The sequence below is a fragment of the Neophocaena asiaeorientalis genome, unplaced genomic scaffold (assembly GCF_003031525.2).
Source record: "Neophocaena asiaeorientalis asiaeorientalis breed wild unplaced genomic scaffold, Neophocaena_asiaeorientalis_V1.1 scaffold476, whole genome shotgun sequence".
Taxonomy (NCBI): Eukaryota; Metazoa; Chordata; class Mammalia; order Artiodactyla; family Phocoenidae; genus Neophocaena; species Neophocaena asiaeorientalis.
In genome coordinates, this window is record NW_020172178.1 from 6,280,021 (window position 1) to 6,298,430 (window position 18,410).

The 18,410-nt window shown below is 59.7% G+C and overlaps 1 protein-coding gene across 1 annotated transcript in view; it reads left to right on the forward strand.

Annotated features, from left to right (window-relative positions):
• Positions 1-17,190, forward strand: part of EVL (Enah/Vasp-like) — a 78,503-nt gene extending 61,313 nt beyond the window's left edge. The window contains exons 7-15 of the mRNA XM_024757995.1: positions 504-518; positions 643-764; positions 4,418-4,478; positions 8,587-8,650; positions 10,299-10,365; positions 10,467-10,529; positions 14,357-14,423; positions 14,858-14,915; positions 16,703-17,190. Coding sequence (XP_024613763.1) covers positions 504-518; positions 643-764; positions 4,418-4,478; positions 8,587-8,650; positions 10,299-10,365; positions 10,467-10,529; positions 14,357-14,423; positions 14,858-14,915; positions 16,703-16,740 — 555 coding nt within the window. The 3' untranslated portion in view covers positions 16,741-17,190. The remainder of the gene's footprint in view (positions 1-503; positions 519-642; positions 765-4,417; positions 4,479-8,586; positions 8,651-10,298; positions 10,366-10,466; positions 10,530-14,356; positions 14,424-14,857; positions 14,916-16,702) is intronic.
• Positions 17,191-18,410: the final 1,220 nt, after the last annotated feature.

Here is an 18,410-nt window from a genome sequence, read left to right on the forward strand (position 1 = left end):
AGCCCAGCGCCGCCCTCCCCAGCCAGACGGCACCTCCCACCTCCTCGGTCACAGTTACCCGGTTACTGAGACCACTGGGACAGGGCTGCGTGAGAGCCGTAGGTGCCTGCAGTTACGTGACCTGCTGCTAGTCCTTTACAAGCGAGGCAGGAGATCTCTGCCCTCGTAGATGAGGAGACCGAGGCGCAGGCACGAACAACTTGTTCAAAGCACGCAGGTCATCAGTTGCGGCTTGGACTCAGGCCCTGGGTCTCCTGCATTTAAGTCCACCAGCTCCCTCAGGCTCAGCTGGCCCTCCCAGCCTTCCGCAGCGTCCTGGGAGGTGGGGCTTCTAGAAGGCCGTACGTGTGGCTGTGGGATTAGGAGCACCTGGGACACAGAACTGTGCCTCCTCCCCCCTCAAGCCACGCTGGCCTTGGCAAGGGTGCTGACCATGAGCCAGCGAACCTGGGGCGTGCCTGCCAACCGTGACCCTCCAGTCCCAGTCGCTCTCTGGACTCCAGCTCTGCCGCCAGCAGGTGGGGTTGGGGGACTAGATGGCCTCGACCTCTTCCAGCACTGCCATCACACGTGGCCCCGTCTCCCCTCGAGTGGCGTCCTGCCACGGACACCAGACCGAAGCGCGCCGTCCTCTCCCCTTAGCCAGAAGATGCGTCCGGAGGCTCCAGTCCCAGCGGGACCTCGAAGTCTGACGCCAACCGGGCGAGCAGTGGGGGTGGAGGAGGAGGCCTCATGGAAGAAATGAACAAGCTGCTGGCCAAGAGGTGAGTGCTCAGGCTTCCCCCAGACCCAGCCACTGTCAGGAGCTGCTGTTCCTCAGTGGAAAGGGGAAGCCTCGCCTGGCCCCAGGACCCACTGTCCCCTGGGTTCAGCCAAGCAGGGGGGACTGTTCGTCGAGCTTTCCCTTCTCCAGGGGTCAGTCTGAGACATCAAGCCAAAAGGAGTCCTCTAAACTCTAAATCCTTCCTCATTTCAGTTTAACAAGTATTCGTTGAAACATCTGCCATGTATCAGCCTTGTCCTGAGCAGAGAGAAATTTGGAGATCATTTCAGAGATAAATTCCGAGGGAAAATAGAAGTATTCCCAGCGGTGAACGTATGATGAAGGGGCCCGTCTTGTGGGGGCCCTTACAGAGGACTCGGGAGAAGGGGTGCTGAGGTGGCAGGAGCCCAGAGGACGTTACCCCTCAGGGACGGAGCAGCAGTTCCCTCCCTGTCGTGCTCAGCTCTGTGGCCTCTGCCTCCATCCTCACCAGCACATGTGCCTCCAGCTTGCCCAAGGCCATCAGCCTGTCACTATGGCTCTTCGTTGTTCCCCAACTGAATCCCAGGCAGATGGAGAGATCAGACAGCTCCCTCTCAGAAGGGTCGCAAAAGCTTGGGTCTTACTTGTAAATGTGGTGTGGCAGCGGGAATGCCCTGATGGGGTTTCCAGGGCCATGGCTCACCCGGGCACCAGAGGACCCAGGAGTGGGCCTCACTTGTCAGCACGCTCCTTGTTGCCCAAGAAAAGCAACGACGGGGGCCTTGCTCCCCCGTTACCCCTCCTGCCTTCTCTCAGTCTCCAGGCTCTTCCTGCTGCCCCCATGGCGGCTAACCCGGGGCGAGCGCTTTCTGTGCCGGGTCTTCGGTAAACCCACACGGCACTGCGAGGACACGGGGGAGACAGAGGCCCCCAGAGTGCAGGTAGCTGGTCTGGCACATCTCGGTGGGGCCGGCCCAGGGCCCTGTGTGCCCAGCAAGGGAGGGCACAGGGGGAGGGGAGCAGCCAGGTGGGTCCACGTGCCGTGACCAGAGGTGAGCCAGCGACTGCGGCTGGACAGCGCAGAGCAGCTCCAGGGAGCCGGGGCGCTTCACGGGGGAGGTTCTGCGCGTCCTCTGGGCCGAAGCAGCAGAGGAGAGCGTTCTGTGCAGGGGAAGAGCAGAAGTGGGTGTGGTGGGTGGAGTTACACTACCTGGAGAGGCTGAGACACGCCCCCTCCCCCCCAGAGCGCCCAGGGCCTGGAGGAGGTGGACCAGAATGCAGGCTAGAGGGGAGAGCCTCGTGTGCACGTGCGTTAGAGTCCATTCCAGAGGGGCCTCGCTTAAAAATAGAAGATTCTTTAAAAAAGGAAGTGTTCACACTTTCCCAAGTCCAACACCAGTGCGTTCCCAGTGACTGCTTGGCCTAGATGGTTTAGACCAAACGGAGAGGAAGTTTCTGAGAACAGGAGAAGGCCGGTGTGCCAGGAGCCAGTGAGACGCCAGAAGCTGGTGGCAGAGCCGGGCCCACCGAGAGCACTCACCCTGCACGACCGGCAAGGGGCGGCCCCGCTGCTCTCTGAAGCCCACCTGGGCGTGCAGGGTGCTGGGTGGAGCCTACGAGGAGATGCGCACGAGGGCTGTTTTTGTTTTTGTTTTTTTAAAGAAGATCTCTACTTCCACTTTGTACAGACAGCTAATTCTCTATCTTAATCAGCTTGCAATGCTATAAAAAAAAAATCAGGATGCATGGCTTATAAACAGAATTTTATTTCTCACAGTTCCAGAGAAGTACAAGACTACGGCACTGACAAATGCAATGTCTGGTGAGAGCCCGCTGCCTGGTTCATAAGTGGCCATCTCTTTGCTGTGTCCCCACGTGGTGAAAGGAGCAGGCAGCTCTCTGAGGTCTCTTTTATTTATTTATTTATTTTTTGGCTAGGGTCTTGTTAAAGCCCTTTTTTTTTTTTTTTTTAAATTGGGCTATAGTTGTTTACAATTTTGTGTTAGTTTCTACTGTACAGCGAAGTGGAGTTCCCAGTGCCATACAGCAGGTTCTCATTAGTTATCTATTTTATACATATTAGTGTATACGTGACAATCCCAGTCTCCCAATTCATCCCACCCCCACTTCTCCCCTTGGTGTCCATACGTTTGTTCTCTACGTCTTTGTCTCTATTTCTGCCTCGCAAACAGGTTCATCTGTACCATTTTTCTAGATTCCACATATATGTGTTAAGATACGATATTTGTTTTTCTCTTTCTGACTTACCTCACCCCGTATGACAGTCTCTAGGTCCGTCCGTGTCTCTACAAGTGACCCCATTTCGCTCCTTTTCATTAGAGCTTCTTTTCCTTATCTGTCAAACAGGCATAGTAACAGAGCTTAGCTGATCAAAGGTCCTTGCGGAGTCGCTGCCTCCTCAGTTGCTGAGGCCTGTCCCGGCAGTGGACCAGGCGGGGGAACCGTGTCGCTGGGAGCTGCTCGATGCCGAGCGTGTCCACAGACACTCAGCCCAGGGAATCTTCACAGGCCTGGAGGGGCCTGGTCTGCTGGGTATCCTCAGAAGATTGAACGCAGGCTCTGGGTAGGAGCAGAATGTCACGGCCGTGGTGGCAGTAGCAGGCCAGGCAGGAGCTGGTGGTGCTTGCACGCAGCGTTGGGAGTGAAGACGGGCCAGACAGCCCAGAAACAAAGTGCAGAGCCAGAAGTGAGCAGGCCCACTGTCACGAGGAAGAAGTCCGGGATGAGTCCCGGGCTTCTGGGAAGGGCCATAGGTGGGTGGGATGAGAAGATGAGGAAGGAGCCCCCTGTGGCCGGTCCCTGGACTGGGACAGCCAGCCGGTGGCCCTCACCCCCACCAGGCCAGCTTCCCTCCTGACAGCCAGCTACCTCGTGAGCTCCGACAGCTTTGTTTGTGTCCTGGCGGCTTCACCGAGTTGAGAGCCCCCGGGGCCGGATCTTTGGAGAGCAGGAAGGGGTATGTGTGTAGATTTGGGAATTAGCCAGAGGTAGGCCACCGCTGAGGCCGGAAAAGAGCAGCGAGTTCTCAGAGTGTCTGAGAAGGGGGCTCATCCCTGCGGGGAGGTGCGTGCCGTGACTAGAGGGCGTCTCTTGGGTTCTTTCCTTCCTGAGCACGTGCTGCTCTTCGTGGTGTCCAGGTCGGGGAGGACATGGCTGCTGAGCTCTGAGGTAGGGGGAGCTTTAGGGTGATAGGGAAAGGCTTCCTCCTCCGTCCCGCAGGCGGCCTGCAGACAGGATGCCCCCAGGCTGACCTGTGGCGGCGGCAGCTCTCCTGCCCCTCATGGCCAGGCCTTGAGCGTCCTGGGAGGACAGCGGCCACCCGGCCGAGCCCAGGTCCCCCGGGACCTGGACAGGGTGCGGACCAACCTCCTCGGCCTTCAGGTGCTGTAGACAGAGATGGGGTGCCCCCCACCCCACCACCCAGACCAGTTTTGTGTCCAGGGTCCTGGGGCCAGCACAGAAGGCCCGGACACTCACCCAGGCATCGCCACGGGCAAGATGGGTGCCTGGACAAGTCATCTCCTTCACACGAAACAGGGGTCACACCCCAGCAAGGAGTCTCTGAGGACCAAGCTGTGTCCGCACAGAGGCAACGTCTGCTCTGTGTGGAAACCTTTAGGGCTGATTGTATCTTCTCCCTCCTTGTGTTAGGAGAAAAGCAGCCTCCCAGACAGACAAGCCGGCTGATAAAAAGGAAGACGAAAGCCAAACGGTAAGCACACCCCACGGCCAGCCCACCCCGGCTCCCCCAGAGGTATGAATGGACCAGGCCTGCGGGACACCGTGTTTGGACATACACGCGGTAGATACTTCGCTGGGTGATTTGTAGGAGGGCAGGGGGACAGGGGTGACAAGAGGGACAGGAGGGGGTAGTGCAGGGGGACAGGGCCTGTGGGCGCTCATGTCCGTCCCCGCTGCACCGGGTGGCAGGCCTGTGCTCACTGAGGATCTAGCAGACACTGCTCTGCTTTGGAGCTCGCAGCCTCACGGGGAAGGCAGGTAAGAGGCAGAGAAGCCGGACCCGCCTGGGAGCGCCGTGAGGGAAAGGCCTGGAGGCTGGGGAGCTCAGAGGGGCAGCAGACAGATCTCAAAGGACTCGGGGGGTTGGAGAGTACAATCGCAGTAGGCAGTGTCTGCTTGAAGACCAGGGCAGTTATTATTTTCAAATTATTCCTGTTTTTGAAAGGCTTCACTTGAGTCCGTGGATTCCAGCAGGAGCCGCAGGTGAGCTGGGCAGAGGAACCCAGCGCTCTGGCTCTTGTCCTGAGGGGGTCCTGGAGCCTAGTCTATCCACACAGGTTCCGGGCTCCCGCCGTCACTAGGGTGGCTAACACTCTTTCCCTCTGTGTTAAGCTTTCCCTGTAAAAATAGGCTCCTACTGAAACGGCTAAGCTTAGACCTTAACTACAGATGGCATACAGGTTGCATCTCGGTGGCAGGAGACAGAGGAAATATTACAACCACCAGGCGCCAGGGTACTGTGCCACCCCGGTCAGCAGGGCGAGGCTTACCGGCTGTGACCCCCGGGCTCCAGCCTCGCCAGTGGCCCTCCCTTCCCCTGGTCCCCCCCGCCTGGCACATGCGGTCCCCTCGGCCCCAGCAGCTAACTCCTCCTCGGCTGCACTTCTCTGTGTAAACAGTACTCCCTGAGAAACAGGCTCCCGACCTCCAGGCTAGTAAGGCTCTCTCCTGCTTGGACCCCAGGCCCCCCTCCCCACCATGCTCCTCCTCTGCCCTTAGCACACACATTTTTGCTTGTTCAGACTCGCTCGTTCCTGCTGGATCGTGAGCCCTGTGAGGACCAGGCGTACATATTCCACTGTTCCCATGCCTTGCACAGAGTATGGAGTTCATCCAGCTAACTCCCCACTAATTTCTCAAACTGCAGAGGCCTGTCTGGCCAGGAGCCCAGGAATAATTACAGGTCTCCAAAGGCGCCGGCCAGTTCCCGCCATCACAGCTCCAGCCCCGGTACCCAACCTCCCTCCTCCCTGGTCTCCAGGAAGAGTGTGTTTCAAATCCCAGGGACCCAGGAGGAATCTTTGACCCCAAGGGTAGAGTTTTCTTCCTCTTGACTCCCCTTTTTCTTTCCTTTCCTTTCCTTTCCTTTTTTAAGAAGCCTCCTGGTCACTGGGAGTTCTGTTTGCCTTGGTCCCCTGCAGTCAGGAGGCCCTGCCCGCCCGGGAGCAGCCTCTTCCAGGGCAGGGCTAGGGCAGTTCCACACACCAGAGCAGGTGCCGCGTGGACGGAGACACTGGAGACTGGCTTTTCTTCTTTCTTTTTTCTCTTTTCTTTTTTGTTTCTTTGGCCACGCTGTGCAGTTGGCGGGATCTGAGTTCCCCGCCCAGGGATTGAACCCGGGCCCTCAGCAGTGAGAGCACCGAGTCCTAACCACTGGACCGCCAGGAATTCCCTGGCTTTTCTTTTTTATACTTTTCAGTGTTTCCCAGATCCTCTTCGTCGAACATGTACTAGGTTTATAATTAATGAGAAACAAATAAGCATTAGTTAAAGAAGGAAAACACCCCAAATGTGGAGTCAGATGTGGCTCAGGCGGGCGCTCTGCCACTTGCTGGCCACAGGCCAGTTATGTCACTGCTCTAAGGACGTGTTCCATGGCATGAAAACACAGCCCCCAGGCGCTGGGCCGGCAGCCTCGGGGCAGGGGTGTGGGCGCAGAGCCCCCTGCGCTGGGAGCGAGGATTCTTGTTAACTGTTTTTGAAATAATAATAGGATGACACAAAACAACTTACTGAGTTTTTTCAGTTACTCTAACTTCACCCATAATGGCTTTCATTCTTGCCTGTTTCCTCTGGGCCCTGGTCCCCGCGCATACGTGTTGATTTCTATAATTTCATTTATTCCTCTTTAAACCAGAGCGCTCAGGAGACTTGTCCTGAGACCCACGCCTAGCACATTCTTTTGCCCCTGGACCAGCAACTCCCGGGTTCATTCAGTCACCGCGCAGATACAGGGTGGGGGGGTTCCTGATAGGTCTGATAGGTGCCAGGTCTGCTTTCGGCGCGGGGACCAGGCGTGAGCAGTCGTGGTCCTGGCTCTCACAGGCTCGCATTAGGTGGAGCGGGCGTGGTGGGTCCTGATTGGAGCGCTGAGCCTGGAGTCCTGGCCCTGGAGCTGGCCGTGAGCGTCCGAGGGCCCTCACCCCAAGGCTCGGATGGACCAGACGGGAAGCAGGGTTGACGTGGGCAGTGGCAGGAGGCGACTCTTGGCTTTGGTTAGCATTATGCTAGCTCCCTCTCGTCAGGTCGGCTGGCTGTCTCCGCTCAAAAGCTCCGGGTAGGGCGTCCCTGGTGGCGCAGCGGTTGAGAGTCCGCCTGCCGATGCAGGGGACGCGGGTTCGTGCCCCGGTCCGGGACGATCCCACATGCCGCGGAGCGGCTGGGCCCGTGAGCCATGGCCGCTGAGCCTGCGCGTCCGGAGCCTGTGCTCCACAATGGGAGAGCCACAGCAGTGAGAGGCCCGCGTAACGGTAAAAAAAAAAAAAAAAAAAAGCTCCAGGTAGCAGCTGTATGTGTTTTGCTTGAGAAAAATGGAGGAATTATGATTACTTAATAAACGCCATTTTCCTAAGAGTGTAGAATCTTTCCAAAACATGTGTGATAATAAACGTCAGCTTGTATTACTGCTGCATTACTCACCTCCATTACAAGTGTCGCCACAGACTTATTCCACGGGCAGAGCAGACACGCACGGGCCGCCTTCGTGGGGCCCCGCTGGGAGCCAGGCACGGTGTCCTGGGTGGATAGGACCATGGCCTCTGTGCTCAAGGGAGGACACAATAAACTGACTGCTGACAAAGAAGAGTGCTGAGGACAGAGACGGAGCACCAGGGCCCTGAGCCCTGCGAGAGCTCCCAGGACAGGCGGCATCTGTCCCGAGCCCTGAGAGGAGCGGGCGTGCAGGACAGAGACGCGCAGCGGCCGTGTCTGGGGGATGGTGGGGCGCACGGGCGAGCGGCCGGAGGCTCGGGGCTCCGCCTGGCCCACTGGTCAGCAACACTGATGAACCCGTAGCCTGGTTGGGCTAAAGATAACCTTCAGAGCATTCTGAATTCTTTTTTTCTTTTTAATTTTTGGCCGCATTGGGCCTTTTTTGCTGTGCGCGGGCTTTCTTCTCTAGTTGTGGGAGCAGGGGCTACTCTGCATTGCGGTGCACAGGCTTCTCACTGTGGTGGCTTCTCTTGTGGCACACGGGCTCTAGAGCGCAGCCTCAGTAGTTGTGGCGCACGGGCTTAGTTGTTCCGCGGCATGTGGGATCTTCCCGGACCAGGGCTCGAACCCGTGTGCCCTGCATTGGCAGGCGGATTCCTAACCACTGCACCACCAGGGAAGCCCCTACATTCTAAATTCTTAACGCTTCCTCCTCTCCTGTGAAAGAGAAGTGAAGTGCCGGGGTCTCTAGGACTCAGGCTGTGTCCGTGCCCAGCCTCGACCAGCAGGGCTGACTGGAAGCAGCCTCCTCCCGGGGCTGCGGAAGGGTCCCTGTGGACGAGGGGTGGCAGCGCCTCGTGAGGGACAGTGAGTCTGTGGGCAGCGCCGGGCCCAGGGTCCAGGCCACGTCCACTGCGTCCCCCTGCAGCCTTCTCCTCCCTGACTTCCGTGGGGTGGACCACCTCCCCACCACGACCTGGGGTTTTCATTGGTGAATAGTATTTGTTGTTTCACTGATTCTAAAAATAATATATGTTCGTTGGCTAATTTGGAAAACTGAGGTTTTCTGGATGACCTGGCCCAAAGGTCCCCCACCCAGCCGGCCTTCCTAAGCAGGCCGACGGCAGAGCCTTTCTCTTCCATTTCAGGAAGAGCCGAGCACCTCTCCATCTCCGGGGACCCGAGCAGCCAGCCAGCCCCCCAACTCCTCAGGTAAGGTGCACCGCCCTGCCGGCGCCAGCACGGGGTCTTAGCACAGGAGGGGCTCTTACAGGAAGGCCATCTGATCCCCCTGCCTCACCTTACGGTGAGCAGAGAGGCTGCGCTGGTGGGGGGCTCCCCGCCATCTTCGCGGCCTCCACGCCGAGCCTGAGCAGGGGCACCCTGGAGGAAAGACCGCCCAGTCTAAGCCTCGCGTCTCCCAGCCGGCCTGCCAGCACCTACCGAGTGGTGTGGGAGACCGTGCCCTGGGGCTCAGGTTCGCGGCCTTGGGCCCGTGCTCCGAAGAGGGGCCCGTAAATGTCACGTTCCTGCACCCTGCAAAGCGCCAGCTGTGACCCATGTCACAGTGATTAGCAGTGAGTCTCGCTCACTGGGAAGTCAACCAGACAAGGCGGTCCTGAACCCCGTGCAGAAATCCCCCAGTCTGAGCTCTGGAGCGGGGGTTGCGATTAGAAGAGTGTCTTGAGGCTCTACGGTGGGAAGAAGCCACCGCAGTCAGTCACTCGTCCAACATTTCAGTGTCTGCTCTGAGCCAGGCCTGTGCTCCTGAGCACATGGTGCGGTGCAGGCTTGGGAGAGGCGGAGGGGAAATAGCGCCCCCGCCCCAGCCAGCGGAGGGAAGCTCTTGCCAGGTGCTGGCTGCTCGCTGGGGCACGGCTCTGCCCCACACGGGCCTAGCGTCCTGGCTCTGTTGGCGCGTCTGCCTCCCTTGCGAGGCTGTGGTCTGTGCCCTCTCCTTCTCAGGCAGTGCCACCACAGTTCTTGGTGAGTGACTGCGTGAACAGCTCACATCCCAGTGGATGGGTTGTTCCCAGTCTAGGAGGTTGAGGCTCAGTGTGTTTAAATGGCTTCCTCCAGGCTGCATGCCTGGACCCTGGACGTGGTCCCAGCCCTCGTACCTGCCCTGCAGACCCAGCGTGGGCCCGTCGGCCTGCACAGTCTCCAGGCTCAGCTCAGAGTGGTTGGCCCCCTGCTGCCCCAGGGCTTTTTCCTTCTGCCTCTCTGCTCTCTGCTCCTGCAAAGTCAGTGAATTCTGTCCAGCTCAACAAATCTCTTGAAGTAAAGTGAGATGTAGTTTAACACCAGTTAAAAAAGAAAAAGGAAAGACAGATCAACTTTGAAGCCCAGGCTGGGAAAGAACCAGCTGCAGTGTCGGGGGGGAAACCAAGAAGTCAGGGGACAGGGGGTGCACGTGGGTCGTGGGCCTGGCCCCTGAAAGCGAACGTGGACCCCGGGCTGCCCTGAGAGTGTCCTGGTGGGGGGCCTCCTGTGCCCTGCTCGGCCCACTGCTGGAGTCCCAGGTCGCCTCTAGAAGTCGTAGTTAAGAGGTTCCCTGACCAGCTGGCTCACGTTCCAAGGACAGACCCAGTCATGGTGAGAGGACTCAAAGCCAGGCCACAAGGTCAACCGAGTCGAGGGAACAGAGGCTCATATCCTGAGGTGGGGGAGATGCCGGGTGACAGCAGGGCCATCTACACCCTGCCAGGGCCGCCTGGGCCAAAGGGGACTGGAATAAGGAGCCGGGTCTCAGCTGTGACGGGGGAGCACGGGTGGGCCTCCTGCCCGGGACGCTGTGGGATGGGGGCCGCTGAGCGCCCTCCCAGCTCTGAGGTGCTTCATCCATGACGTGAACCGACAGAGGCCGGCCGGAAGCCCTGGGAGCGGAGCAGCTCGGCGGAGAAGCCCGTGTCCTCCTTGCTGTCCAGGTGAGCTGCCCCGGGAAGGCTGGCCCTGCGCCCGGGTCAGTGGGCCCAGGTGGGCGACGGCGCCAACTCACCTCTCTGTTCCATTCCGTTCCACCGTGCAGAACCCCGTCTGTGGCCAAGAGCCCCGAAGCTAAGAGCCCCCTTCAGTCGCAGCCTCACTCTAGGTACCGAACAGCCCCGCCTCTGGGGCCTCCTTTGTCCCTTGCCCATGACTAACACCCCGGATCCCACCCGTGTCCTGTCATCTAACAGTCGGCTCTGGGAAAGGGTGGTCTGTGCTTCGTCAGGGACAGGGCGGGCCAGCTGCTTCCTGTCTTCTCCTAGACAGAGGGCCCGAGGCCAGGGGAGGGGAGTGACTGTCCAGAGAGGCAGCGAGCTGGAGCCAGGATCGAATCCCAGCTCTGGCCTCGCTAATTGTGACACCGGGCAAGCCAGGGAACCTCTCCGAGCCTCCACTGCTCCCCCACGCCACGAGGAGGTCTCTTCATCCCTCGCGCACAGGGTGACCATGTGTGGACAACAGCTGGACACAGGAAATCTTCAGCAGCCCTGGCTGCATCCCGCAGCTCAAAATCCCGGGGGCTGGCCCAGCACCCCACCTCCTCTCCTTCCTCTGCCTTTTCCCCAGAGATACGCTGACCATATTTCCCAAACCAAAAGCTGATGTGATAACAGGATGGGTTGTTTGAAACTGAGGTCGCCCAAAAAATCGAGAGACAGTCACACAGTAACTATGGGCCAAGTGTGGCCTGAATTTGCAGGCTTCTAGAATCCGTACTAAGAAGTGTCTTCAGTGCCCATCACAAATTGGAGGGGAACAGCCCAAATCCCAGAGCAGGTGGAGTTTGAGCCTGGTCTTGCCAGATCAAACAAGGTGACCAGAGAGAGCTCCAGGCGGCCCAGCAGGAGTGGCGATGACAGATGCGGGTGAACAGGGATGAGGGGTCTCGGCGGCAGCCAGGATTTGTGGAGGGCCTTTGTCAGCCAGGCTCTGAGCTGGGCCCTGCAGGTCCCTGCCTGCAAGGAGCTCATTTTCCTGTTGGAAAGGCCCGTAAATAAGACAACTGTGAGTTCTGAGAGGTGCTCTGGGGAAGACGTAGAGGGCCGCGTGGTGGACGGGGCTGGGGACGGGGGTGCTTTAGCGAGTGGGCCTCTCAGAGGTGGCATTTGAGTTGACCCGGTTGAGAGGGAGCCTGCCCCGTGGAGATTGTGGGCACGGCCCTCCAGGCCAAAGGAGTGGTAAGTGCTAAGGCCCTGAGCCTGCCACCAGCCTGGCAAGTTCAAAGAACAGAAAGCAGGCCGCTGTGGCTGGCAGGTGATCGGACGTGGGGAGGGCAGAGGGAGGCACGTTTAGAGGGACAGGAAGGAGCCGCACGGTGAGAAGTGTGGATTTTATTCTGTGTGCGGGCCCCAGTCTCCGAGCTCTGAGCAAAGGGCGCCGCGATGGAGTTGCTCTCTGGGCAGCTCGCTCTGGCTGTGAAGCGAGAGGTGGACCGGAGCCGGGCGGGAGCCAGAGCAGCCGGGGAGGCGAGGCGGCCGGGGCTGACCTGCAGCTCCCAGCAGAGCTAGCTGCTTCCTGGTCGTGGAGTAAGGACGGGCGGCCAAGTTCTGAGTGGCCAGGCGTCCCTCACAGGGCAGGAGTGTCATCTAGGGCATTCCCACACGTTAGAGGTCTCTCCGGCTCCGAGCCAGAGCGCTTCTCCAGACTCACAGACGGGGCGGGTGCCGCAGGGCTCACAAAAGCTGTCGGGGTCACCATCGGGGGGACTTTCCAGGTCTGCAGATGGGGGGACCGAGGCCCAGAGAGGTGAAGCAGTTTGTCCAGGTGACTGGAAAATTGCTCTTGGAACAGGGACTTGAAACTACAGGATGGGTGTGATGGAGCCAGGGATCTCAGGCCGGACGTCTTTCCACATCAGGACCCAAAGTTACTTACAGACTCAGTCAGGACCACATTTATTGAGTCTCTTTATTGAGTTCATCCAGGAGGGGTGCAGGAGCACTTTTTCTTTTCTTTTTTAACCCAGCTTTGTGCACTGGACACTAAAATTTTATTTACGTAGCATTCAGTGGTTTTTTTTAATCCAGTTTTATTGAGATACAGTTGACATCTAGTGTTGTGTAAGTTCAAGATGTACCACACTGATTTGATATACGTACGTCTTGTAAGATGGTTACCACCATCAGGTAAGTTAACTCGTCCATAACCACACAGTTACCTTTTTTTGTACGTGTGTGGTGAGAACTTTCAGATCTATTTTCTTCGCTCCTTTCAAGCATACGATACAGTGTCGTTAACTATAGTTACCGTGCTGTAAGTTACACCCCCAAGAGGGAACCCATCTTATTGGCGGAAGTGTGTGCCCTTGGACCACCTCCACCAGTTGCCGCCACCCACTAGCCCCTGGCAGCCGCGAGTCTACGCTCTGTTTCTGAGTTTGGTTTTTCTAGATTTTACATATAAGTGAGATCACGCAGCATTTGTTTTTCTCTGTCTGGCTTATTTCACTTAGCATAATGTCCATGTTGTCACAAATGGCAGGGTGTCCTTCTTTCTTGTGGCAGAATACTCCATTATGTAACCATGTGATGTACATATGTACACGTGTGTGTACATACACTCACGCACACAGATACAGACATGACATCTTCTGTCTCCATTCATCTGTCAGCGGACCCTTGGGTTGTTCCCGTGTCATGGCAGTTGTGAATTACGCTGCAGTGAACATGGGGGTGCAGCTGTCTCCTGGGACGGTGATTTCATTCCCTTCGGCTGTGTACCCAGAGGTGGGATTGCTGGCTCGTGTGGTCATTATGTTCTTAATTCTTTGAGGCCCCTCCACACTGTTCTCCATCGCGGCGGCACCGGCACTTTAGCTTTCATGCTTGTTCTCCTACACTGTGGAGAACACCAGCCCTCGATTTCCCCAGATGGACCTAATCTGTACAGTGACCCCTGGTAGCCATGCCAGTCCGCCAGGTCAGTGTCTGTCCGCCAGCTGTCACATCCACGATCCCTGCAGCTGGCTCTAGCCACATCATTTCCCTGAACCTGCCTTTCTCTCCACGTGGGGACAGAAAGTGGATCCAGAAAGTGTACCCTCGGCACCATGGTCCTGCTTTGAAAGGCCAGGTGGTTAGACGAGCGTGTGCCAAGATTTCCTTCCTTCCTCCCTTCCTCCCTCCTTCCGTCCTTCTGTCTTTCCCTCCCCTCCTCTCTTCCACTGGTGAGATCTTAGTTCTCCGACCAGGGAGTGAACCTGGGCCCCGGCTCTGAAAGCAGCAAGTCCTGACCACTGGACCGCCAGGGAATTCCCTGCCAAGATTTTCCAGGAAGGATTCATGTGCAAGAGACATTAAGTTTCAAACCAGCTAACCTTAGTTCGGAAGCATCAGAGGACAGTCCCCAAAACTGAAACCTTTGCCTGAGGCGAGCAAAACCACATCCAAGGACGTTTCCTGAAGTAATTACACACCAGAGCCGGTTACCAACACCAGGGACACGTGTTTGTGTCGGAAGTGGGTGCCTTTAGGATGAGTGTTTAAGATTTTTGCAATTTTGTCTCGTATTTAATGCCATCGTTACTGGTTCTCCCCAAGCCTCCGTCTAGCCAGGAACGTAGACCCTCACTGAGGACCAGCCTCTCGGGGTCCCTTTCCAGGGGAGGCAGCATGTGACGCTGTCCGCTTACGTGGCTGCTTCTGTGTGAGAGCTATCAAGTCAGAAGACCCCAAGTCCTGACTCTTGGGTTGGGAAATATGGTCGCGGTATCCATGAGCCCCTCTCGAGGTGGAGACAGGGCACTGGAGTCCTTTTCAGGTAGCTAAGGAGCGGCCGGAGGTAGAAGCAGAAAGCGTGTGAAGGACGATGGGAGAGGGCAGGGCTGGGCCCGCAGCGGGGAGGCGCCGGGGCACCGCTCGGTCTCCCAGCACGGGGGCGCCTGCCGGGCCCCAACGCCCACCTGACCGCACCCTGCTGCCCTCTCCCCAGGATGAAGCCGGCGGGAAGTGTAAACGACGTGGCCCTGGATGCCTTAGATTTAGACCGGATGAAACAGGTGAGTGTGTCCTTCCCGGAGAGGCTGTGAAGGAGCCAGAGGCTGGGGACTTGTCGGGGCCGCGTGGGCAGGCAGGCCCGCCCTCTTGCCCAAGAGGGCCACATGCGGCTGCCAGCAGTCGGGAGCCGGTGGTGGGGGAGGGGACACGCGCAGCATTGGTCCCCCTGCCCCTGTCCTCACCAGGAAAAGGCTCTGGGCGCTCCCGGCCCGCCTCTGGGGCTTCCCCTTCCTGGCACCCCGGCTCCTGAGTACTTCTCAGGCGTGGGAGGGTGTCCCATGTCCCACTCACACACCCTTCCCCAGCTTGGGGAGGGAGCCGAGAACACGGGGTGACATGGGCAGGGGTGAGGATTGTGGCGCTGCCCCTGCCTCTCGATCAAGGCCACTTCTCCTCTGCTGTCCGTCCCTTCACTCGGAGGCTCTGCTCCCACCAGGAGATCCTCGAGGAGGTGGTCCGCGAGCTCCACAAAGTGAAGGAGGAGATCATCGACGGTGAGTAGAGGGCCCCCACCCCCGGCATCGCCCTGAGCCGGGGTGCACCCAGCGTCCTTGAAGACGGAGGCCTGCCTGCGCCCAGGGCGGCCAAGCAGGGGTCCAGGATGGTCCAGCCAGGGAGGCCGTCCTGGGCCAGGAGGCCTGGGCCTTGTACCAGCGTGGGGGCGGGGGTCAGTCTTCCTCCCAGCGGCCAACACCACCCTCCCGAGTCTCTGAGCAAACTGAGACTCAGATTAAGCGCCTTGTCTAAGGACGGGGACGCCCTGCCGGTCTGCCGCCTCAGTCCGAGTCTTCCCAGGATTAGCTGTGTCGAGGAGAAAGATCCGAGAGGGCATTCCCAAGCCCGGAGCAGCCCTGAATTATCTGCTGCTTAGGTCGGCATCTGTGGACTTAATTACTTGTTCTTCTGCCGCTTCTGGTCACTGGGTTTGGGGTTATAGGGGCAACCGCTGCCTGCCCAGAGGTTTAGGGGTCCAGGAAGCCACAGAATTGCCTATGGGCCTGACCTAGTTCACAGCCTGCTTGGCCGGGCCTGAGGGAGCAGGCACGTGGCTCCAGAGGCAGGGCCTCGTCACAGTGAATCACATCCGTCCTTCGGTCCCCACCGGAGCCTTTGATACCGCTGGCTCAGATCTGGAGCCAGAGGAAAAGGAAAGGTTCAGGCTGGGCTGGCTCCGCCCGACAGAGCAGTGAGGCACAGCCTGGTGCCCACACCCCTCCCCATCCCACCTGCTGGGCGCTGGTGGCGGAGGGCCGCCAGACATGGGAGGGAGGAGAGGTGGCTGGGAACCTGTGTGGGGTGCCAGCAGAGCCGGACCCCTGCCCAGGGCTGGGTGACGGCCACACCCCGTCCTTGACCCAGAGGAGAGCACTCAGTTCCTGTTTGCCCAGTCCCCCCACAGGCCTGGGATGGGCAGATACAGAGTTAATGAGTGAAAAGAGAAAGCAGAGCCAGAGAGGAGACAGAGGCCAACTATTAACCCTGCTCTAATGCTGGGCACTCCCACCTCAGGAGGGCTGCTTGTGTGGCCCCAGGGCCAGGGCTGGTGTGGGGCCCAAAGCAGGGCTGCCAGCCAGCCAGCGAGCAGAGGGCACAGGCCTCGACGGAGGGAGCCAGTGGGTGTGGGGGGGCCCCCGTCTCTGCACCTGCCACAGCACGGCCATGGTGGACGCAGCCTCTGGGGCGGGCGGCTGAGAGGCTGGGGGAGATGTGGGCCCTGGGGGTCTCCTGGAACCCTCCCCTCGTTCCCCTGCTGCTGGAGACGGGCCCGGCCCTTAGCTCTCTCTCCTGGCCTTCGGCTGCAGGCCCCCTGGGGTCTGTCTGGGCAGAGGCTCACATCTGGGGGAGGACTCTGGGGAGAGGAGTGGGGAGAAGCCCCGGCCCCCTCCGGATGGGGCGAGCCCAGGCCCGGGCAGCAGGGCGTGGGAGCCCTCCGCCCTGCTCAAGGTCACCGACCTGATGCTGCCCCTGGGGGCGGGGTGGGGGGCTTGCCGGTCCTCCGACCAGAGCTGGGCTGCCTGCCTGCCCCTTACCAGTTCGTCCTCTGACGGGGAAGGGGCAGTGCCATCCTCGAGGGACTGCCAGCTCACGAGAAGCGGCAGATGAGACCCACAGAGGGCTTTGCTGTCACCCCGGAGTCGGCCGGAGCCCGCTGCGCTGCTTGCCCTCTGGCCTGGGGGGCAGCGGGGCGGCTCTCGGGAGACAGAGCGGGGCAGACCCCAGGCAGGACCTGAGCAGGCCGGCGAGCGGCGTCTGAGCCTCCTGTCCCGCCCTGTCCCCTCAGCCATCAGGCAGGAGCTGAGTGGGATCAGCACATCGTAGGTCGCTCGGCCCCCGACGCCGCCTGAGACCCGGTCCAGCCGAAGGCGGGGACAGCAAGGAGCCCAGCGCCCCAGGCCTCCAGCACACACGAGCACGCACTGAAGCTAGGATGTGCTTCGTTTAAAAGTCTTAACCTGTGATAAAATATTAAAATGAGGAAAAAAGTTCAGCTCCTGGATTTTTTTAGATTCAACCTGACACAGCACACCAGGCCTATCGCCTTTTTTTGTATTTTATATTTGCCTATTTAAGTGTACGTTCCTTTCGGTTTATAGAGAAGACACCCCGAGTCAGTCACGCGCCTCGCTAGATGGTTTCAGGTTTTCTCCTAGGTGCCACCGGGAGCAGCGGCCGCTTCCACGTGGCTCCTTCCCAGCGTCCTGGTGGTTGGGGTCCATCCACGCACCAGGCGGTCTGTGTGCACTTGGTAATAAACGCTTACCGTCCACACCCCGGCTCCGACTCGCTCGCTGTTGGCGGCTCCCGGCCGGGGAGGCCTCTTTTGGGGGAAGGGCCCACGGCATTGGCGGCCGTGGGTGCGAGGCTGGGCTGACTCAGATGCGAGGGGGGACGGGCCGCTGAGCGGCGCAGCTCAGGCACTGCCGGCAGGGGGCCCAGGAGCTGCCCCCCGGGGCCTCCTCCAGGGAGACGGGCTCTGAGTGGCTCCTGGAACGTCAGCGGGGCCGGGAGGAGGCACCAGCTTAACCTCCCCACTGCGCAGAGGGGCGCCCCGTGACTCGGGCCCAGCAAGGCGGGCAGGGAAGGCCTCGGCCCTGCCCCACGAGTCTCCTGCAGCCCCCAGGGAGGAGCACAGGTCCCCGCCTCCGTGGCAGGAGAGGCAGCCCGGGTGCCCACCTGAGGCACTTCCCAGCACTTCTCAGACCGCGCAAGGCCCCCCATTGGAGCCAGAGAGGGTCTGGCTGTCCGCATTGGCGACTGCTGCCCCTGAGCCAGGAGTGAGGCCCCAGCCAGTGGAGAGGCTTTGGCCTCCTTTGACTATCAATCACGCAGGCGCCATGGCACAGTGTGCCCAGGCGCTGGCCCAGCCGTCCTCTGGGGGCCACGGGAGGAGGGCCCCCAGTCTGGCTCATGACAGCGGGACTGTTTTCTGGCCAGGCTCTGGACACACCGTCTCACCGAGTGCTCCCAGCGACCCTGGGACACAGGAACAGGGCTGTTCTGCTGGTTGGGAGGTGAGCGGCTTTAACCCACACACAGCTCCATGAGCGGCTCTCCCGGGCTCCTTCTGCCTCCCGCCGTCCAGGAACCCTGTCGCCTCGGGGCCTCGGGGAGAGAGTCCTGTCAGGTGGCGAGGGGGTGCGCCCCTCTTCCCGGGCAGCTGCCTCGAGAGAGAGTTGTGCCAGACCCCTGCCCTGGGCCCACCTTCGGCTCTGAGTGAGGCCCAGCCGTGACCGTCCCGTCGGCAGATAAGCTCGCTGGCGGACATGGAGAGCTCGCGAGGCTCAGCTGGGCTCTCTGGGGCTCCCCTGGGCCCAGGCCAGCGTGTGTGCACAAGGAGGGGCCGCCTGTCCAGGCTCAGAGCCGCATTGCCCTCCCACAGCCAGTCCGAGGGCCTCTTCCCCGGGCCATCTCAGTGGTCAGAACACCCGGGGACAGGGGTGCCTGGCACACATGAGGCCACTCCCAGCCCTGAGCAGGAAGTCCTTGCG